Source organism: Strongylocentrotus purpuratus, unplaced genomic scaffold, assembly GCF_000002235.5.
Source record: "Strongylocentrotus purpuratus isolate Spur 01 unplaced genomic scaffold, Spur_5.0 spur5_scaffold_6, whole genome shotgun sequence".
In the NCBI taxonomy this organism is placed as follows: domain Eukaryota; kingdom Metazoa; phylum Echinodermata; class Echinoidea; order Camarodonta; family Strongylocentrotidae; genus Strongylocentrotus; species Strongylocentrotus purpuratus.
Window position 1 is genome coordinate 26,174,492 of NW_022145612.1, and position 24,350 is coordinate 26,198,841.

General features: G+C 37.1%; 1 protein-coding gene across 1 annotated transcript; it reads right to left on the minus strand.

Moving 5' to 3' along the window:
• Window positions 1-7,714: 7,714 nt before the first annotated feature.
• LOC588017 (ubiquitin-like modifier-activating enzyme ATG7) lies at window positions 7,715-24,313 on the minus strand. The gene is made up of 19 exons (XM_787718.5): window positions 24,189-24,313; window positions 22,915-23,097; window positions 21,800-21,854; window positions 21,281-21,398; window positions 20,384-20,461; window positions 19,536-19,652; window positions 18,564-18,704; window positions 17,861-17,949; window positions 16,823-16,944; window positions 15,963-16,053; window positions 14,934-15,078; window positions 13,952-14,110; window positions 12,968-13,025; window positions 12,431-12,567; window positions 11,629-11,874; window positions 11,113-11,228; window positions 10,255-10,339; window positions 8,601-8,801; window positions 7,715-7,902 (listed from the first exon to the last, which is right to left on the minus strand). Exons 2-19 carry the CDS (start codon window positions 23,075-23,077, stop codon window positions 7,855-7,857), a joined length of 2,169 nt encoding a protein of 722 aa, XP_792811.3. The 5' UTR covers window positions 23,078-23,097; window positions 24,189-24,313; the 3' UTR covers window positions 7,715-7,854.
• Window positions 24,314-24,350: the final 37 nt, after the last annotated feature.

A 24,350-nucleotide genomic window follows, 5' to 3' on the forward strand; every position in this document is an offset into this window, starting at 1 on the left:
GACACAAAGAGTCAGAGATGTTGGAAGTACATGTATCTTGAAAGTATGTCATGTTTAAGGTTTTTTTGTTTAAGTGTGGAGATATTGCATCATGTGGATATATGATAGGAAAATGTGTAGCCTGTCATTATTGTGAAATTAAATATGGACATTTTATATCAAAATTTATTCAGATTGTTTTGAATTTGTCTTTGAATGAAGTGAGAATTCTTCGGGTATAGTAATGCCAATGCCAGTTGGTTGAAGGGGATATACAGTCAGTCCCTGGTATTAAATATTACAAGACCATTATATTCATGCAGTGAGGAAATTAATAAGAAGAAAGGCATGGGGTATAGGAAGGGGTGGAGTATAATTCTCCTTTTTTCTCATTGATGCCTTGTACTTTATACTCGGTAACTGCTAACTTTTTTAATACGCTCAAGATATAAAATGATGGTAGTGGTAATGACATGATGGTGAGATGATGATAAGGTTGAAGGCAATGGAGATGGTGATGATTAAAAAGACGATGGTGATGATGATGGTGATGATGGTGATGATGGTGATGATGATTGGTTGTGATGATGATGATGATGGTAATGATGATGGTGATGGTGGTGATGATTGGTTGTGATGATGGTGATGATGATTGGTTGTGATGATGATGATGGTGATGATGATGGTGGTGATGATGGTGATGATGGTGATGATGATGATGGTGATGATGATGATGGTGATGATGATGATGATGGTGGTGATAAATAGGTTGATGGTGGTGGTGGTGGCAATGATAATCATGGTGGTAGAGACAGTGATGATGATAAAACGAAACATATCTAACAATTTCATTCACATTCGTCGTAATCAAAACTGCTGGCTGGATGATAGTGTCTTGCGATGTGTAATAATGATGAGACGATAAAGAGAAGTGAGAAAAGGTAACAAGGATTCCTGTTTATGACCGTCTGCTTCATTTACGTCAAAGATACCCACTGACGTACACATCCTCGTCACAAACTCCCGATCGGTTGCATAACATAAGCTTAGAGTCTCTATAATCGGTAGGGTTACCATGGTAACCCAGGTCTGCGAAATATCACGGACGCCTTTTCTTTTTATTTCCACTAATGGCTAATTTGTTATTGCTTATTTTTCACGAGGCGGGTGACTGAGAATAAGGAAAATATGCTGATAATATATGGGGAGGGAGAATAATGAGTAGGCGAGATTATAGTACTGGTATAGTTTATGTTCCGTTCCAAACTTTATGATCACACAATCAATTACCCTGAATGTTAATCAATCTGACAAATCATAATTGCCTCTGTTATTCTTTACATGACAACGCATAAACCGATGAATCAGTGTTACTGTTGTTATTCTTTTTTTTAAAGACGTTCGAACTCTTTAATATGCGAGCAGTTTGACTCGCATTAAAAAGAAATGGACTAAATTATAAAAAGTGGTAAAAGAATACTTAAAAGAGAATCCGTCTGATATTTCTATTGATATATTAATTTCTTCAAGAAGTACTTGTGATGTTCGATATCAATACAAATATCTTGGGAGTAGCTATAGCTGTTTGCTGCCTTACTCAGTGAACATGTAGTATAAGGTAAGATATTCATCTTTGGTGTAAGCCTATGAAGGGAATAAAAGCCGTGATAAGCAATTTGCTGCGCTTATGTCATGAATGACAAGCACGATATGAATGGGAATTATTTTTGTCGAGGCCCGTCCGCTCTTCGCTCCGCTGATCCTGTCCAAGCAAGTATGTAAAACGCGCAAACTTTGTGCGATGGCTGGAGTACGAAATTGAGCAGCAGTCGGACAGATGACAGAACGCGTTTACACTCATTAGAATGTTACCCTTTTTTTCAATTTCTAATATAATTTGTGGACATGATTGAACAGGGTGTGAGAAATGAGTATTAGTCCCTGTGCATTCCAAAGATTGCAAACTTAATTTTAGAAGGGTTCAAAACGTCATCTTTTATTATTAAAAGCGAGCGTATTTTCTCTATTTTTATGAAAAATATATATATGAATAAAATATGAAAAATTAAACATTTATGATAATAAATCAACAGATAAGTCGTGAATCATACAATTTTCCTAAATGATTGCCTGACATATCAAGAGGGCCTACGCCAATGGCAACTTAAGCGCAACAATCTTCCAAGATATTTCCTGCATGGATGTGAACGAACCCTGACGATCATTACTCGGGGGATAATATCTGGAGAGCATCAAATAAAGTAATGTGAACGACGGTGATATGAGATTGTCTGAATTCTCCGGGATTTATTTGTGGTATATATCTCAATCGAAATGCAACCTATGGCGGGTATTTTTATTTTGACATAAGTTCATGGTAAAGATTACAAATTGAAGTGGAGATTAGAATTAGGGGTTGGGGCTTCATTTCCTTGCAACTACCGTGGGACTGGGAGACATATTTATTGGATATATTGAAGATGGAAGCTTTGGGTATAGACAAGCAAACAAACTATATTTTTTTTAAATACAATAAAGACGGGATTTTAGGGAATAAATTCAGACCGTCAATGAAAGACAGGACTATGTAAAGAAGAAACTAGAAAGATAGGAGTAGAATGATAAAAAATGAACGAGTTACCCCCCCCCCCCCCCTGCTTCATCTGTCTCGACTCCATTGAACTTACAGCTGTTAATTTCCTAATTCTGCATCTCCTAGCTTTGATAGTTACAAGCATCCAACTCTAAAAGATCAATTCATTCATTCATTCATTTTATTTCCAATTTTCGTAAAAATACATTCAGCAATTATTATGCATAATATGCAATGGCCGCAGATGATTATACAAAGTAGAGAGAAAAGAAAGAGTGTGTAGTATATGAACAAAGTATGGTGTTTTAACGATGGAATATATAAATCATTAGCATGTCTTGTGTAATGTGGATGAACATCCTTTGTTATTTTGAACATATTATCAAAAATGGAAGGTAACATAATTATTGTACATATACATAAATAATTCAACTCGCAAGTCATGTATTTGAAATATGGTAAGTACATTTAATTTCCTAAACTGCGGTTCAGAGGGAGTTCTGGGTGAGAGATTTTACTTCACGTAGTGCTCTTTTCTGTAAAACATAAACTTGATTCAGTAATGTTTTTGCATAATGTCCCCATATCAAAGTACAATACGACCAGTGGCGTAGACAGGTTCGTACACCTGGGGGGGGGATGACTCAGGGGCGGATCTAGCTTTTTGCTAAGGGGGGGGGGGTTGACCAATAATGACGATGCGGAGCATCGTCCACGAGCCGCGAAGCGGCGAGCCGATTTTTTTTGGGGTGTTTATTTCATTATTTGAACCCCGTAAGTGATGTTTTCCTGGCATCTATTAACACAATGGAGACCATACGAAGCAGTGCATGATAACGTCTTTTTAAATCAAGTAACAGTTAAATACACAGTTATATCCAGAGTTATCATGTGTTTGGTTAAGTTACCAGATAAGTTGAATATCTTCTCACAATATTTGCACTTGAAAGGGTTTCTCTCCAGCGTGCGTTCTTTTTTCTTTTCTTTTTTCTTTTTTTTTCTTCTTTTTTTTCCCTTTTTTTTTTTTGGTTTCTTTTTTGGGCCGCCCAAGAGGGGGTTTAAACCCCCTAACCCCCCCCCCCCCCCGTAGATCCGCGCCTGTTTAATCTTGTGGTTATCTTGTGGTTTCCAAACCACAAGATAACCACAAAATACTTGTAAGATTTTCTTTTTTTTACCGTCTGAATTGGCTTTCACCCTGTGAATGCGGCTAATAACAATATACACAATTACAATAATGATGAGGATTATTATTATCATCATCATCATAATTATTATTATTATTATTATTAATATTATAATTGTTATCATTATTAATATTACTATTATTATCATCATTATGACTTATTAAGTAAGCAAATATCATTCCCCAAAACCTGGGGGGGATGATTGTACATGCCATCCCCCCCACCTTGTGAGGTGGGGGGGGGGGGGATGCATCCCCCTCATCCCCCCGTTGTCTACGCCCCTGAATACGACAGATGAGGAAGAATCATTATTAATGTCGTTCCTAAGTCATCATGAAGGGTGGTGATCGACAAGTCAGGTGATTATACTGATTAGCATCATGAACTGACATAGCATGATAAAATATGTTCTGTCACGTCGTCACGTGACATCATCATCATCCTAACCATCACACCCATTATCGTCCTCATCATCAGCATCATCACCACCACCACCAACATTATTATTCACCATCATCCTAACCATCACACCCATTATCGTCCTCATCATCAGTATCATCACCACCACCAACAACATTATTATTCACCATCATCCTAACCATCACACCCATTATCGTCCTTATCATCAGCATCATCACCACCACCAACAACATTATTATTCACCATCATCATCATCCCAACCATCACACCCATTATCCCGCCGCCGCACTAAAGTCCTTTGGCAAGACATTGATCTACACTTGCCACACTCCACCCAGGTGAAGTAAATGGGTACCTGGTAGGAATTTATTCCTTGAAATGCTAGAGCGCCGTATGGCAGCCGTGCTAAAGCCAGGGTAATAATCGGGAGCGCCAGGAGGGTCAAATCTGACTGACATGAGCGCTATACAAGAACCAACTATTATTATTATCAAAATCATCATGAGCACCACCAAAAGATAATCATCACCATCATCATAATCCTAACCATCACACCCATCATCATCATCATCATCATCATCATCATCATCATCAGCACCATCATCACCACCAACATTATTATTCACCATCATCATAATCCTAACCATCACACCCATTATCATAATCCTAACCATCACACCCATCATCATAATCACCATCAAAATCATCACGAGCACCACCAAAAGATAATCATCATCATCAGCACCATCATCACCACCAACATTATTCACCATCATCATAATCCTAACCATCACACCCATTTTCATCATCATAATCATCATCACCACCAAAATCATCATGAGCACCACCAAAAGATAACAAATCATCACCAGCATCATCATTATCATCATCATCGTCATCACCATCACCATTTGCTGGCTGACACGTGCACTGGGAGGGACCCGGCAGATCTAGGCTCTTACTTTTGCAAGATATTGGGAAATAGTTGTGTGATGACTTGAAATGATGATTACCATCATCATCATCATCATCATTCATCATCACCACCATCATCATCGATACTATAACACAGATGCATCTATAACAAACACCAACAAAATACAATTTTGTGAGCAACAAACGATTATTTTATTGGACTTTCTTCTCTGTTTTTCCTTATTTCTGACCATCAATGAGAAATAAAATATTGAACCGATTGCACTTCTTTTTTACACTAAAATGTATTTCATTTGGATTATAGTTCTCATCTAAATGGACTCCAGATAAAGAATACCGGTGAATTACAACTATATCAATATATACCATACATGTGCACTGTTTATTTCATATAGATGAGTTGTTGGGAGTATAATATGGGCCTTATCATTACTTAATTTCATCATTATAACTATTTATCACCAACGTGAAAATCATCACTTGTGTACAATATTGTAAAACTAAGTAAAGAGAAGTCTGGAGAAAATTCATGGTTGTCCCTTTTCTATTATCATTAAAACTATTCAATTAATATTTTTAGATTGGCAAGCGGCAAGCTTGAAAACAAATGGTTTCATATTTGTATAGCTTGTATGCAAACCTTTCAATTACATAACATTACACAATGCAGTAAGCTGACCGATCACAGATGGTGTATACAAAAATATAATCAAAATCTTCAACCATATACAAGTAAATCCACATCACAAAATGATATTTATAGTCATCAAATATACAGAAATAAAGCTCACATTTTAAGAAAAATATGAATTTTACATGTACCCATGTGTTCTGAGGTTGATTATCATCATGTTAAAAAAGAATGACTAAGAACAAACTCTTCATGGTGTTTGTCATCTAATTCATTACAATGAATATAAAATATTTTGAAATTCAAAACTGGTGAACCCCCCAAAAAGGGCAATATCTCTGGGGAAAAAACAAACAAAGACACATATTTCTGGTCGTATTCCGAATCAAGATAGCTCAACTATAGAGACCAATTTGAGGCAGGATTTTTAGATTTTTGAATTTCAAGTGAAAACTATTCAAACATTTGTGTGAAGGCAATTCAGAATACTAATAATGCAGCATACGTTTGCAAAGCATTCTATACATCACATAATTCCTACACATACTTCTTCAGGTCGAGAAGACCTCTGTTTTTTTTAGACTTTCAACAGATAAAACATTGAATATTTAAGGAATCAAAGTGATGCCCTGGTGGCCTGGTATTGAGCCTGCAACTCAATTGGATGCTAGTTAGAAGAGACCCCGGCCCCCCACTCAGTGTTCCCTCCTTTTGAAAACACCCCCCTAAGTCCGGTGTGTAAAGTCAATATGGGCCGAATTTTTGTGTACTACGAGCCGGACTTTCGTGCGTGAAAAGTACCCCTTTACCGGACAAAAAAAAAAATATGTCCTCTTTTTTAGGGCTTCAATATTACACCATTTCACAGACACTGATAACCCATAGGGCCATGCATCTCAGATTTAACAACGATGCCTTTAAGGCAAATCTTATAAACAGATGACCTAACTGAAAGGTGCAAAATTATGTAATGCTAATTCTACACAGCACAGTCATATTTGTATACAATCAACCGTATACAAAGTGGCCTTTACAGATCGGTAAACGTAACAATCACATACCGGTAAATGGAAATTTGATCAAACAAATTTGAACACAGGGCACTTTAGTGTAAATACTTTACTATGACAGTGGCAGCTATGGTGTTAACAACTACTATTCTAATTCTCTATCATACTCATCCCTTAACTGCATGACTAGCTATGCTACCATCATACAGGTTTACCTCATAACCATTTAAAATGGTATTGTGTGCATATCATACACACACAAACAAATATTTCATTTCATACTCGGTTCAGCATTTGAATTTAGAGATCACATTCTCCCTGATCTTCTGGAATTTTAATCATTTACCAAAGAAAGCCTTTTCTAAAATGTAAGATATCTTTACCTTCCACAATCTATTTTTGGCTTTCACCTCTAAAAATATATGTATACTAATATATAACTTTTCATACTTTTAATACAATCACTTTTTAATACTTCTTACAGAATTGGTACATTAGAAATTCTCTCAAACAAAGAAATCTTGCAGAGCTATCATGTTAATAATGATATTAATAACAATAATCAATTCTTTTATGGCACATATCACATTTTAATACAATACTATCAATGGTAACTGCTTCAAAAAGACTTTGAAAATTATTATCTGGCTTTAGCTCTTACAACTATAGAGCTAAAGTCCTGCCAGGAAGCCACTTACATGTACTACTCCTGAAGTAACTGTGGCAACTGTTAATCTACTACTTACACTCACATTATGATTAATCACCTAATGCTTACATCACTGTAAAAATATAGTCAAACCTGATTTAGTGACCACCTGTCTACAAAGGCCACATTATTTGTTCCCCTTGAAAATGGTTTCTCATTGACACATGTACTAAAGGAACCTGTCTACAAAGGGCAATTGCTACAAAGACCACTTTTTTTGTTTCCCTTGGGCGGTTGCTATAGACAGGTTTGACTGTATCTCATTCAATTTGATATATTTATCTTTCTCTGTTTTCTTTTCATAAAGAACTTCTCTCTCTTTGATTATCTGGCTGCCATCCAGTGACATCACTGTCCTCTCACAGTCTGAGGAATGATAGATGCTGGAATCATTGAGAAGATGTGCTCATTGTTTCATCATCACTGAAATCAAGAATCTGCAATGGGAGGAGAACATAAACACAAAAAGTCACGTCACCATGTGAATCTAACATATCTCATATTTATCAAGTTATAACTGACTTATCAATAAACTAATAATAATTTTCTTTAAAGTGTAAAAACATCAACAATGCTTGAAATACAAGTTTTAGGAGATGATCCAACATTTGTTCAGGTGACAATTCCTGCCACCTATATTTCATTAAAAACATGATCAGAGTTAGGGTTGTGAGTTGTTTTTAGAAAGAGGTTAGATTTCCCGTCATGGTGAAGGGTTGGTATAGAGTTTGATCCAGGGTTAAATTCAGGTATTCACCCAGGGTAGAAGATCACGATCACTAAGCTATTGTCATGGGAGCATGCTGTTTCAACCGTTTCAAGTAGGTGCACTTATGCCCTTCCTGCATTCAATCTAGAAGGTCAAATCGGTTCTAGGACATCTACCCCCTGGATATCCACCCCCAGTCAACTACCCCCCCCCCCCCAGGACAAATACCCCTAGGGCAACCACCCTCTAGGATGACTACCCCCTTGGACAACTACCCCCTACAACAACCATCCTCTAGGACAACTACCCCTGGACAACTATCATAGGGGGTAGTTGTCCTAAGGGGTAGTTGACTGGGGGTGGTTATCCGGGGGTGGATGTCCAGGGGGTAGGTGTCTGGACACGGGTCAAATCCTATCATCTTACCTCTATAAGCTCACTCTCCAAGTGCAGCTGACTGAGCCCCGTCAAATCTTCAACAAACCGTGGCTTGTTGAACACCTTGAGCAGGAAGTCAAACCCTTCTCTCTCGTAGCTAGCCAAGACGATGTCACAGCATGCTGTACACTTATCAAAGCACAGGCTAGCAGGAAGAACACAGTGATAGCGGGCTAGGAATCCTCGAATCTATAAAACACAATGGAGGAAAGGGATTCTTTACAAAATATACGTAATGAAATATGAAGCAAATTTTCCAACATATAGCAGGATAATCAATGACATTTATTAGAGCCGGACATTTATCAATGACATTTATTAGTGGCTGGAGTGGAAGTGCCTAAATCGAATGCGGACGATAATGGGGCAGTGTAACGCCAATATGGCAAGAGGGGATTATGCCCATGTAGAAGATACTCTCTGCGACTGCGGAGAGACTCAGACGATGGACCACATATTGCAGTGCGGCGGAACGGGTTGCACAGATGAAGACCTGGCCCTTGTAAATGAGACAGCCATCGCAGCCATTGGGCGATGTAAGAACATAATTGAATTGAATTTAATTTAGGAACTGTGCATTAATCTTGATCTAAGGAGACACGAAAAAACGATTAGTAGAGCAAATACCTATACATGCACTACTTGTGTTGTTGTAATGATATGCTTCATAGAAGTGGTTCTAACATGAACTTGAAATTTATAAGAGGATGTTTGCATGAACAATGTAGAAACAGTATGTAATGTATTCTGAGACCAACAGTACCATCTGGACTACTTTTAGTCTAGGTTAAATACAGGTCTTTGATGTCTTATGAGGCGATGAGATACAAGGCCTAATAATTCAGTCTCGGTCAACCCAGATCATTAATACCCTATGAAATCAGTTACTGACCGGTCTAGAGGTAAGCAACGACTTTAATGTGGATTAAATATATATAAATTTGATGATACGTAAATATGATATGTAAATAAGTCATGGTCGAGTGAATACGTCACCGGGCTGTGGATCACATGGTTTGCGGTTAGAGTCCTTCCGTCACACTACTGTCCTTTTGGCAAGACATAAATATACATTTGCCACACTCGACCCAGGTGATGTAAATGGTTACATGGCAGGAACTAATTCCTTGAAATGCAAGAGCGCCATAATAGCAGCCATGCTAAAGCCGGGCAATAATATTGGGCAGCGCCAGGAGCGTCAAGTCTGACAGAAATGAGTGCTATACAAGAACCCAATATTATCATCATTATTATTATACCTCATAATGAGGTATCAAACCTGGAGGTGATGATTAATAATAAACTTCCGACAGGGTCCAGAGGGATGTTTCACAAAGATCCTAAGTTGAACTTATCTCTAAGTTGGACTTAACAGTTATGGAAAGCCATTAGCATCATTAAAAATATTTTGTAAAAGTTTTTCAAAAGGCATAAAATGTTGATTCAAATCATTCATATTTTCTATTATCAAGGAGATTTCATATTCTTGATGTGGAATTCATGAAAAGTCTAAAATACTTCAATTTCTGCTTTTGGGAATATTTAATTTTAAGGCTACAAATGGCTCTCCATAATTATTTTTAAGCCCAACTTAGAGTTAAGTTTGACTTTGTAAAACACCCCCTAGGTTATCATTCCTCACCTGATGAGGTACGAGACCTAACGGTGATGTGAGATCAACTGTAAGATGAGAGTCCTTGGCACTGGTCTCGGCTGCTGCATAGGCTCTAGAGAAAAGAAAGAGTTTTTGTATGATTTGGTTAACACATCTATGTTCTGATAATTTTATCAAACGATCATAAGTTTAAATGTAATGAATAAATATTCACAATCTAAAGAGTTGAATTAGATTCCCATGCACAAGTACAAAGACACCCCCCCCCCAAAAAAAAAGAACAGATTTTCCCAAGACTTCACATGGAGTTCAGTTTTGAATTCTATGGCCAAAGGTTGGTCAATCATCAAATCTTCATTGTACATCATAAAAATATGTATATTTTATTGGTGGAGAAGCTGTTCAAATGAGGCATACCGTCGCTGTTTTCACGAAGTGACGGTAGTGAACTAAAATTGCATTCACTTTGCGTTATGATTTTCCTCACTACCGTCACTTCGTGAAAATAGGGACGATACAATGTATGTCAAATCTAGGTATCATTTGAAGTGTATGGAATGGCAAGTTCTTTCAACACCCCAACCTAGATCAGACAGCTTTATAGTTGTGTCTGCCCATATATTTTGTACATAAACATGTGGCCATTATTGAAACATGTTTCATTGTCCTAGTTAATGTACTGAAACCTGTATATAAAGACCCCTCAAGGGAAACATGAAAAGTGTTCTTTATAGGCAGGAGGTCTTTATGTGCAGGTTCCTTTAGTACAGGTTTCAATAAAAAAACCATATTCAAGGAAAACAAAAAGTGTGGTCTTTCTATACAGGTGGTCACCAAAGCAGGTTTGACTGTACCTCCAATGCAATATGAGCTGATGTAACTTACCCCTGTGAATGCTGCAGAATGCTGACCATGAGTTCAACCACGAGGGCTGCGGCCACCATGGACAGGCCAGGTCTGGACACTGTACACTGCTGGTCTAACGTCCGGTCTCGGGTTGACTGGTCAAGAAAGATTAAGAGTTTGGATCATCATGGGTCATTGGTAATAAGGATAGGTCAACGGTGAAATGATGAAATGAAAATGGTGGGTAGCTGAGTGAAAACAGAAGGTTCACAAAGAGGAAGACCAAAGACATATTAAATCCTACTAACAAAAGGCAACAAGACATAAGACGAATAGGATATGCATGAAGCAACTAGAATTGCAGGAATATCGCCTAACACTGACTGCAGTCTTATGCACTGTAGTTTATATGAAATAAACCAATAACTGAAATTATAGAAATACATTAAAAGAAGTCACACATCAATGAATACAATGCAATGCTAGTTGTCATGCAATTTTGAAGGGAAGCTGGGAAAGGGGAGAGCATCAATGAAATTGATTTTGACTACTCACATCGCCAGGGGCAACAACATCGTTGCAGAAATAGCATCCCAGCTTATCTCCTGGAATATGAGAGAGACTGATGGAGGAGGTTGAACATGATGCTCCGCCCGCTGCTCCTCCTTCTGCTCCTCCTGCTGCTCCAGATGATGCGGAGGAGGATGGAGTCTGGTCTGGTGGAGGCTGGTCTCGTGCTGGTTTCATTCCATGGCGTAGCACCAAGTAGGTATCGAATCCCAATGCTGCATTCATTACGATCTAAGAAAGGAAGCGTTCATTTGATCCCCAAAGAGATGAATGATAAAGATGGATTGTTAGAGATTCATAGATAAATAATAATAATAATAATAATAATATCAGATATTTATATAGTGTACATATCCATCATGCAAGGTGCTCAAGGAGCTCCAATATTACCCGGCTCTACTAATAAGCAATTATTATTTAATTGTTAGGTTTATTGAAATCAATTTATCTAAAATATCTTCCCTATAAAGTATGACAGCGTCTCCTAATTGATATCATGATGTAAGGTACATCCTCTTCTACAAGTTCATGTAATTGGTTCATGTCTCCCATTCTTGGGATTTGTGAAAATCTTATAATCATGGTCAAGATAAAAAAGAATGTTTAACTTAATCAAACAAACATAAATTTGAAGTTATGGTTAGAGTACATTTTATTGCAGTTTCCTAATAAATATCGATAATCTTTGATTTGAAAACAATCTACCAGCCCATCATTCGTGTGGTTTCCTATAAAAAAACAAAAAAAGAACTGTCACAAGAATGAAAAGAACTTGAGGTCAAAGTACCTTCCTCTTACTGCTGCAGATGACGGTCGGAAGCCATCTGCTTTCTCGTGTGTCCATTAAAAGGAAGACCACATCGTGCTCATCTATCAGCTCTTCCAGTTTCTGAACAGACTCCCTAGTTTGTTGTATAGCTTCATCTGTAATGAGAAATGGGACATGATTAATTTGATGATTCAAAACCAAAATTAAAGTCTTTCTTGGTCATTATTTTGGTAAAAAACTTAATTGATACACTTGTTGGTGTTGCCTTTGAACACATTCTTCTCTAAATACTGATATTGAAATTGTTTAAACAATGAAACATATTCCAGACAGACACATCTGACAAACGCTGCTAAAAAAAGAATGGTGGCTAACATTAAAAAGGACAGTACATTTTGTGAGACAAATCTTACCTACATGCAAAACAATAAATCTGTTTTATTCACTAAGAGAAAAGTTTGTCCTGCAATTTTCAAGTTGACTTTTTGATGAACATGGCATAAAATGTGCATTAAAAAAAATACTAATTTTAATAATTTCTGCTTTAACACATACCTGATGTGCCTACTGCATGTCCTGGCATTGGAATAGACAGACTCACTCCTCTTGTTTTCTGAAAATTTCAAATTAACAAAAATGGATACAAAGTTAATAGCACAAGGCAGAAAATGATAAGAAAATTTAAGAAATAATTTAACTCACAGACAAACAAACAAACACAGAAAAAAGAAAGAAGGAACGAAAGAAAGAATGAAAGAAAGGAACTATACACAAAACATGCTCATGATTTCTTAACAGATTATAGTAAAATAATGACAAATCTGAGGACTATATGAGCAAAAAGCCATTTGAACTGCATACAATTTGCTTTTTTTAAAACCTCTTCAATGTTACCTTTCAGCCTATGAAGACATGACATGGGTGACTAATCCACATTTGCCACTCTCCACCCAGGTGTAAATAGATATACATTATGCCAAAGCTCAACATATTTGGCCGCTGGCTATGATGGGGGTAACAATGTTGGAGCGCTAGGAGCACTCAAGCCTTGACTTACATGTGAGCGTGATATCACTCTCATTATAAGTCACCAATAATGGGGGAAAACGCCTCCAGGCAACAGTGTTGCATTTCACTTTTTGCACCCTAACCCATCTACTGCTCCAACTCCTTTTGTTCTTTCATATTCTCATAATGTTTTTGTATTTTGCCATTGTTTTGTAGCTGTGCTTTTTATGATTGGTTCCCCCCCCCCCCCCAAAAAAAAAAAAAAATATAATATATATATATATACGGTATACATCTTCTTCTTGATGATCTGCCTCCTTCAATACTGAAGATTCTTGCAGATGCTCCATATACTCGGCCTGATTGGGGTGTGCAGGTGGACCATTACATCAGGGTTCCCTCCTACTCTTATAAGAATAGTGCAGTGGGTTCTTAAGGTGGTGACTCTCCTCTACACAGGGCCTCCATTTAACGTTCTATCCAAGGAACGGATAATTATTATTGATGACATCATAGATTTAGACTACTTACTACTCCTGGAAAGATCTTTTCTATCTTCTCGGCTGCAGTTTGAGCCTTGGGTTTCCCGCCTCCCAGAGAGTCTTCAAACTCAAAGAGACTCTGTCTGACAGGGTTGGAGAAGGACACTGTAGAGTTATCCACAAAGGTGATAGTACGAACACCCCATCCCTGTAACATAAACACAGAGTAGTTATAAGAACATAAACTCAAAGAGACACTGTCTGACAGGGTTGGAGAAGGACACTGTAGAGTTGTCCACAAAGGTGATGGTACGAACACCCCATCCCTGTAACATAAATACAGAGTAGTTATAAGAACATAAACTCAAAGAGACACTGTCTGACAGGGTTGGAGAAGGACACTGTAGAGTTGTCCACAAAGGTGATGGTACGAACACCCCATCCCTGTAACATAAACAGAGTAGTTATAAGAACATAAACTCAAAGAGACTCTGTTTGACAGAATTGGACACTGTAATGGTACGAACACCCCATCCCTGTAACATAAATACAGAGTAGTTATAAGAACATAAACTCAAAGAGACTCTGTTTGACAGAATTGGACACTGTAATGGTACGAACACCCCATCCCTATGACATAAAAACAGAGTAGTTATAAGAACATAAACTCAAATACCTCCAACTCTATAAATTCAACCACATACCCATAAGTGGACAGACAGAACTGAGCATGTATACATTATTCAGTCATGCCACATGCTAAAATGTATTATGAAGTCATAGCTATAAATCAAAACCCATGTAGCTATATTACATTAATACAATGATCATAAAATCTTAGATGTGGTCAGTAACATGGAACAAAATCGTTTGGAGTTGCCCAACTATAAACAAATTTTAATCTTGATGTTCAAGACTATGCATATGTAGCCAAAACTTAGCAGAACATATATGTCATTAAATTAACAAAATTTGATAGTGGTGGGGTTAAAAGAAGTGGATTAACGCCAAAATGTCTAAATTTTACTTACCAGTAAGCATCTAGCCACATTGCATCCTAGAGTACCGGAGCCGAGCAGAAGACATCTTGTCTGGGAGATCTTATCCAGGTCTAGTGAGGGCAGCAGACGCCATCTCATGAGCTTGAGATTCAGATCTACCGACGTCTCTGCTAGTCTGTGGGACAAAATCAAACAGTCAGTAGTTAAGTGTTATTAACACCTTTATTCTTTACTTTCATACTCGGCAGACTACTTGATAATGAGTTCCGAAGGGCATTGCACTCCTTTAGATTCAAGAAGTATTCTGATTTGGGGGAATGCACGGTTCTTGTATTACAAATGATGTATTAATGCAAGTATATGAACTTGCAGCAAAAATTCATGACTTACTTCCTAGAAAAACACAAAAAAAACTCTCTCTCTTGGCAATTTCAGATTGGATATCATCTGCCAAGGAGTAGATTACTTGCATAGATTAATATGCTATCGATGTTGACATTGTAACAATGACCTCGCTGTGAGCTATGCTATATAGTAATAATAATAATAACAATATAGAAGATATAGGAACGTAAAAAAACACAATAAGCACCATAGCGCTTACAAGTACAAATATATGAAAAGAGGACAAAAGTTTACAGTCTCACGGGAAGTAGATCACTTAGGAAAAAGGTAGGTTCTGGGGGATCTTTTGAAGGTGGCAAGGTGGTAATTTCTCTTTTGGAAAGGGGGATGCTGTTTCAAGTCTTTGATGTGGCTACTGCAAAACGTTTTCAGCTGCTGAGAGTCTAGATTTGGGAATGATAAGTTTACATGTGTCGGTTGTTGAGTAAATGGTGTATATATTTGGAGGGTGTCATTCTACCCGACTGGTCACAATCTGTATTCTACCCAAAGAGATATAGTTAAAAAATTTTAAAAAAAGAGATATAAATTTGATTTTTATAGAAAGACTTTTACCTTAGAACTTTTTAATGTAAAATTGTTTTCTGTTGGATATGTGATCAATTTTTGTATGCATGTAGTTTCAACATTATCCACCATAGTAAAGAAACTAACCTTGTAGGGTCCATGCTAGAGCTGAGGTCCACTTTCCTGGCACCAAGTTTATTCCTCTGATTCTTCTCCCATCCAACACATTTAGGACAAGCTGTCGGATGAAGAGTATTTACAAAATGCATTATAATAATAATAATAATAATAATATTTCGCTTTTATATAGCACTTAATACATCTATGATGTCTCTAAGGGCTTTACAGATATACTATTACCCCGGTCATTGGATTCAATACTTTCCCACACACACTGTGTGCACAATCAGAAGTCTATCAAGAAATATCGTTAACACACTATCAGGACCAGCATCATGAATATTAATTAGAATGTAGATAACAATAAAGTCTCAATGCTAATGTGTTAAAAATTCAATATTTGTATACAAAATAGAATGTGTCACGTCTGAGCTTTACAGAAAAAGAATCCCATGCAAGTCAAGAACAGTAAAGATAAGGACATGGAAAATGATATATAGATGTGATTGTCATAATGTTATTAGGCTTATGGCTGAGTGGTAGAGCAGTGGTTGCATAACCATGAGGTCCCAGGTTCCAAATCAATTTGATGTGCTAATGCCCTTTGGTGAGGACTTAAAACATCAGTCCCCTGCTTGCTTACTTACAAGCATTACACATGCTTTATTAGCAGTCAGGTAATACAAACAAACCTACCAACTTTCAAACCAACTAACAAACTATAAGGTGAAGCGTACAAAATACTGTACCTACATAAAAGGTTTTCCCACTCAGTCCTTATCTTCATGATCTTTGATAGCTCCTGCCATTTTAAACCAAATATCAAGGATCATCACCTAGTATTGGGTTTGAGCTGCAAATGCTTGTTACAACCTAGTTTGACTCACATATTTCAGGACTTGTTGAAGGGACTTGTAGTCTGAGGATCAAACTATGGGAACTGTTCCTGATTCCTTCTCTAGTCCTGTTCCTGAAACAAACCACTGTCACTTGGTCCAGCTGAGAAGCCCTGAAATGAGACCAAAAGTAATTCAAATGAATCTTTCCTTTCATACCAACTCCTTTTATCTACATAACACTAACATCACCAGTGTTTAACCTCAGGTAATCATCCCATCAAAGTACTTCAAAGATACATAATTACTGTTTCACAATGATGAGGTTCATACACCCATCCTTGGTGAACTATGCATATCCCTTGTCTCAGCTCACTTGAAGTAAACAAATAGTAAAAAGCCAATTATTGTCACAAAAGTGATGGTACAGCTTGATCTTGATCATCAAACTTGATTGTCTGTAACTATAATAATAATAATATTCTGCTTTTATATCGCGCTTAATACATCTATGATGTGTCTAAGCGCTTTACAGATATACTATTACCCTAGATATTGGATTCAATACTTGCCCGCACACACTGTCTGCACAATATCTACTCCCTGGGGAGCATTCCAGCCAGGCATTACTTGACGCTCAAAAAACTGTTTGACCAACAATGACGGTCGCATCCTACCAGGTACCCATTTAACACCTGGGTGAAGAGTAGCAGATTAATATCTTGCCAAAGGATATTAGTCCCATGTCGGGAATGATTGTGACTGTCATCTTCACATGGATCACTCTGTCCTTATACATATAACCCAAAACAAATCAAAATACCGTCAATCTCTGTGTATAAGATGCACTTTTTTGCCACCGGAGATTTTACGGTGAGACAAAATCAAAACATGCACCCAGTAGATAAAGATTGTGTGCTCGATCATGTAATTGAAACATGTCAGAAAAATCTTGACATCGGAGCAAACAAGATCGAGCACGCAATCTTCATCTACTGGGTGCAAGCTAAAAATCTATGCTTCTCCAAGAAAGCCTAACGTTCAAAATCAAAACAACAACCACATATGACAAATATTCTGTTTTCTTACCAGTGGCAGGAGATGAGACAAAGGAAGTTCCTCAGAGGCCATCCTGGATACTGCTCTAAGGTACAGGGATCAGCATAACCAAACATTACCTGTAAAGAAAACCACGATTGACACATCATCGGTTACAAACAAGATAAACTATCACCCAGAAAGATATATTTTAAATCTAGACAATATATATATCCAGTAGTCCCTCATCATGAAGAACACTTGAATAACACTTGTTTATTATAAAAAAAAGTATTTAACTGGTAATTCTTCTCTGTATCCTCTTGTTTTTAGTCCTGATATAACAAGATTTTGATACAAAAAAGTAATTTCCTTGGCCCCAAGGAGTTTGTTGTAATGAAGAAATGTAAAAAGGGTCTATACAATGCAAACTTTATCATTTCAATGTTCATGGAACTGGATCTAAAGCTTCAAACAGGAAGATATCAACATGTTAAACCAGTCTGAATTAGAAACTGATATTATCTGCTATGTGATTGCAAAAACTCAGTTTCATTTAAACATGGATTATCATATCCTTAGAGCAATACTTCATTGACAAGAGGGGGGGGGGGGGGGGCATTTCACAAAGTCTTTTTTTCAATGACAAATGACAAATCTGCTGATAACCAATCAGAAGCAGGGATTTCAGTAGCTTATAATAAAAACGTTCATTCGTCACTGATGACAAGTTTTGTGAAACCGGGCACTGTACCTTAGATTTATCTGTGACTTGGTCCCAGGCTGTCAGGGGTAGCACCACTGTTTTGTCATCCTCTGTGGATATGAGAAAGAATGCTGGTTCTTGACCCAATGACTGTGAAGCTAAATCATAAGCCGCTTGAAGGGCTGTTATCTGAAAGATACAAGATCATATCGTCATGGCAATGGTTTAGTTTATGGAGAGAAAAGACCAAACAATATCACACAAGCATGACAAAAGTATACAAAAATATGAAATTCCTAATAACATATGGCATGTCATCTTGACTTTCAAGATTTTTTTTCTTATTTTTCTTATTTTATTGATGCCAATTTGGAATGAAGGGCTTGCTCCCAAGTCAATAAAAGACCTATCAAACCCTCTAGTTTGTTACAGATTAATCTTTTCTTGATCCATAACTTATCTAATCTATCAGGAGGCTGAATGAGTTTAGTTCCTTTGAGGGAATGTGAGCTTAAGGAGGTAAACCAAATGTTCTTCATAACATACCTAGAATCCTATTTAAAAGTAAAGACCGGTAGTGGTAAAATTGCGTTTCAAGGGTTTCGGGTGCAAAATATCCATTCAATATTGTTTAAATATTGCCTTCAGAGGTTTAAATGGCAATACTTCAACCTAAATTCGCAAAAAAACAGAAATATATGCCCAAATGTTAAATGTTGAAGTGCATTCGCGATATCTATCAAGGTAATTTACAAATATATCAACTAGTAGTCGGTTTCCCGGCAAAATTTGTATCATCAAGTACTAGTCCAACTATATTCTTTTACATGATTGGTAATAAGACCTTCCATTTCTTTTTTTGAGAGGGGGTGTTTTAAAAACTGGTCTATACCTTTGAGACTGTTAAACCTTTGGAGACCTAGGAAAGCACATTAGTGATTCTTCTTAAAAGTACTGAAGAGTAATACTCAATGGTTCTTAACAGAAAAAAGCATTCTGAGAATTCTGTCATAGACTAACCTTGTCTTGATCCATAGCCTTATCTAACTTTTCTGGAGGCTGAATGAGCTTAGTTCCTTCTGGTGCCAGGAGAGCTGGGAAGGCAAACCAGTAGCAATAGTGGTACTTCTTCAAGTCCTGGTAAAAGAACATGGGAAATTTAGATTCGGAATGAAACAGATGACATATATTGTTTTTAAAAAAGGTCATATTTCTAGCACAATCAAATAAGAGTTTGCAAAAAATGATGCAATATTACATGAACACAGCCCATTGATCTCAGAAGTTCATGCTTTGAGCTCATTAACCCTTTCAAAAACACTGGTTGTACCCTTAATATTTTGCATATAACATCTCACACTTGACTGTTAATGACATGTTGTTCTGGGATTGTCCACCATTGTTTCCTTTGTTATTTTCACCAAGGTTTTATTCTTTGTCACATACATGTATCTTGCTTAGAACAATTGGACTTGGTATCATATGACTTATTGGACAGGGTGAAATTATCAGCAGATCAAAACCTTGCTCGACCTCAATTTATTCAGAGAAGTAAAAACTCATACTGCCCCTTTAAATAAGCATAAAAGATCATGATAAAAAGTAAAAAGTCAGAGTAAATAAAAGAAGACATAAAGGTTTGTGTTTGCATGGCTAGCAGCAACATGGACTGATGTTTTAAGTACACCGATGTACTTTTCAGAACTCTTCATTTCCAGTCAGACTACGACTGCTGTCAGAGAATAAGAAAACCATTTACTCATCATCCCCCGATGACTACCATCATTCTGAAAGCAGCATATATATATTTTCAACAACTCATTCTGGTCGTATATCATTGCGATACAGTTACTGAACCCTTCACTTACAGCAAACGTCAGAAGCCGGAACCGAGACAGTAAGGATGGATCTTGAATAGCGCTGCCTTGCCTGATGTCATCCCATAGCTGCAATGTACAGAAAGATATAGATAGAATGAGAGGGAGAGGGAGAGAGGGAAAGAGGGAGAGAGGTAGAGAAAGAGAGAGAGAGAGCGAGAGACAGAAGGAGAGAGAGAGAGAGAGAACGAGAGAGAGGGAGAGGGAGAGAGAGTGCGAGCCAGAGAGAGAGAGAGAGAGAGAGAGAGATAGAGAGCAAGAGAGAGAAAGAAAAAGAAACAACTTGAATTCACATGACTTACCTAAAAATAATAACCATCACCGGTACTTAATAATGGTCTTTATACATCAGTGTCAATAATACAAGAGAATGACATAGAAACTGAAACTTCAGTAATCTAAAAGCTACATGTGTATCAAATCACCCCTAACTGTAGCACTGTACCTGTATTTAGTTACATATCTTCTTACATTGTCCAATTTATCTATTAAGTTATTAATTTCTTTAATTCATTAATGAGTAATTCTGTACAGTTCTAAGCATACAATATAGCTCAATTGAATTAGAATTTCAATCATTCTTCTTCATTTAAAAATAATGAAATTACAACAAATAAACCTCCTGATAGGACCATACAAGCAACATCTGCTTTGAAAGTGATTACTGTAAAAGCTGTTATTTTCGCGTGATTCATTTTTAAGCGCTGAGCGCTAAGCGACCCCAAAACATATTCGCTGGTTCTTAAATTCGCCTTGCATCAGTCCGTTCAGAACACGCATAAGAAGTCATGTTTATATTTTTGCAGGTTCTAAAATTTGCGGACACCAACTTTAGCGCGAAATCCATGAAAATTAATGTACCACAAATATTTTCCGCGGTTACAGTACCTGCTCAGCTGTCACATCAAGCAGTGCCTTTTTGTCACATGTTTTGAAAGCATCCAGCGTATTGAAGTTGACCAGTGTTCCTCTTGAAGAAAAACAGTGAGGTGGAGTTGTCTCTGACCTGAAATAAATCATGGTTTTAGCACGAGAGATAACCTGACACAACATTTGAAGCTCAACCATGCAAGTTTGGAAAATGCAAAGTATGAATAGAAGCTCTTAGTTGAGATTTATTTTGTCTTCTTGCTTTTAATTATCATGATGGCATCTCATTTTTTATACACAGTTATTGAAAGTTTTAATTGATCAGGAATTGTGTAATAACAAATTAATGACAATTTAAAAAAAAAAAGGTTTGTTCAAGGAACCAATTAATCACTGAAATAAGGTCTAACATGTCCTTATATATATATATATATATATATATGCAAATACTAGGATTTAGAAATATGAATAGATTGATCATTCAACCTCCAAAGTACCATGTAATAATGCTTTTTCTCATCATGAAATTGTACTTACTGATCAAATGCATTGAATTCCAGAGAGAGTCTGCAAGGAAGCCCATCTGGATCACCTGTAAAAAAAGAAAAAAAGAAAATGTCAACATACCGGTAAGTCTATTTTCTGAAACCATATATGTCATTTAACTGAATTCAACAAGACATTTATAACTATAGTTAAAGATTTAAAATGGATAAGAAGCCATGTACCGGTATATTATGATAATTGTTTTGTAGAGACACTAGTGCTTTTCAAGAACACTGTTGCTCAGAAACATGAAAATGGTGTATTCCACTGCTTTTTGTGGTTTCTTCTCTGAGTCATTTGATTTAAATGTCCACCGCCAGAACATGCGTCTATCAAAACCAGAAATCTGGATAGCATTAGAGAAGAGCACAATGAATCGTATTACTTTACACATAAATCAGAAAATGACCACTGTCTATCTTTCTTCTAACTATCGGTACTCAAAAATATTTACAAAGACATCCAAATGAGCCAGATATAAACAATCTTCATCCGTCTGATGTCTTGTAAATCAACGCAGTCAGCAATCAATGTTTCATTATGAATGTGTGTGTCCTGAATTAACCTTATAGTGATTAGTGATAATATAGTTCACTGTTTTTGACAATAAAGTCCAACTCCATGTTACATTGCTTTAAATGCCGCAAGACGGGTACGGGTAGGCCAATGACTTTGAGATGTATGATATAATGACATGAACGACTGTCTAAATAATGCACATTCTTCCTCTTCCTTCTATTTTTTATCTTAAAAGGGCTATGCAGCCTATCACAAAGATATCTGTAGAAAGGTACACTAAACACTGGCTTTACACCCTACTCTTTGCGCAAAGTGTAGCCTTTTAATAATAATAATAATAATAGGCATTTGTATATAGCACCGTCTATCTAGACAATGCTATTCCGAGGCGCACAAGAAAAATAGAAAGAATGAGAAAGTTTGGACGAGAAAGTTCAGATGAGTGTCATAGTGCATAGGGTGTGACTCTCTTATACATGGAGCCTCCAGTTAATATTCTAGTCCGAGGAACGGAGTGTTTTCCTCTGAACCCGAGCCTGCATCAAGAACAGAGGGGAGGGGCGCACTTACACTGCCTCCTTACTCACCATTGTAGTAGTATCCATAGATGTCCTTTGGTCCATCATCCAGCTTGTATTCATTCAGCTTCTTCTGAGTAAGCTTATGCCAGAACCCAACGTCAAGGGCACTACTGAATGGCGCAAACTGGAGAGGCTGCTGAGATGAATCTGTCTTCTCCTGAGAAGCCATCTTTGGAAATACCTGATTATCTGTTAATTACATATATGCAAACATTAAGTCAGAGATCATTAGACAGGAAAGTAAGAGACCATACACGCTGGCTGGTCAGATGTCTTCTACACTAAACATTGAATTAAGAAGCCAGGCCTGCCACAGGCACGACCAATTCTGGATTTCCAATTAATTAAGCGCTTCAACAGGTTTAATTGTAAATTCAAACAAATTTTTCTACGTCATACTTAATTTTGGGAAAGGCAATGGGATTTAAATATTCTTCTCTTATGAGTATGAGGAGATCATAGAAGTTGGATATCAAGAAACATATTTCCCAGAGGCTAATTTTATTTTGAATGGAACTTTTACACTGCTTTGTTGTATAATATCATCACCAATCATCACTCCATGCAGCAAAGCACCTAGAGAGTCAAAGCTGATGCCTACTCAGTATTGACCTCTAGCGCTGCAAACGTGCCAATAGGCAGCAATTGCACACACAAATAGTCAATACATTCACAACACACAAATGCACAAAATAAACACGATGTGGCTGATCGGCAAGTTTGACAGTAGACTTACAATTTGAATTGTTAAATTATTCTTTTTTACATCGGTAAGTTGAAACAATTGTATTTTACTGCTATTTAGGTGTCATCAATTGTCACTAAAGTACCGTTTTTTAGTGAAATCAGTTGAGTTTTGTACAGTGGTGTTTGAAATGTTAAGATTCAATAGCACAGCTTTTAACACACAGCCAGGATCGTATTGCAGATATGTGTGCCAATCATCAATATTTTCCCTTTTATGATATTGTCTAGAAAAAAGTGTGTGTAAACTTCTTTAAAATACCGTTTTAAATCAACTGTCCGAAAACACAAGCTGTCCAGGCACACACGACATATGTCAGCTCAGAGTATAAGTTATTATAAGTAGATCTACTATTAGTATTAGAACAATCAAGATTCAAGGAAATCTGAAAATGTCATAACGTAGAAGCCGGTATGTGGGACCGTTCATAATTTTGTTCGCATTTTTTACCCATTTCCTGCAGCGGTTACTACGCCGTCGTGATCCTTAGCATTTCTTAAAATAAATCAAATGTATGATTATAATTCATAATTACCTAAAAGGTGTGAATGTCGTCCGAAAGCCGAGGCAAAATCACGGAGCTTGTTGCGCTTGTTGGGGATCGACCTTGGTCCTTATTATCTTTATTAAAAGGGGGCGGAGCGGAAACTCATGACGACATCAGTGCAGTGCATGCGCATGACAAGCGTACCGTACC

Excerpts from the sequence above, each read along its gene's own strand:
- LOC588017 (XM_787718.5), bottom strand. The coding sequence starts at position 23,077 with ATGGCTTCTCAGGAGAAGACAGATTCATCTCAGCAGCCTCTCCAGTTT. Across the intron at positions 20,462-21,280 it reads TTGATGTGACAGCTGAGCAG|CTATGGGATGACATCAGGCA; the intron begins GTACTGTAACCG and ends TGTACATTGCAG. Across the intron at positions 16,054-16,822 it reads TTCAACAAGTCCTGAAATAT|CTTGTCCTAAATGTGTTGGA; the intron begins GTGAGTCAAACT and ends TTCATCCGACAG.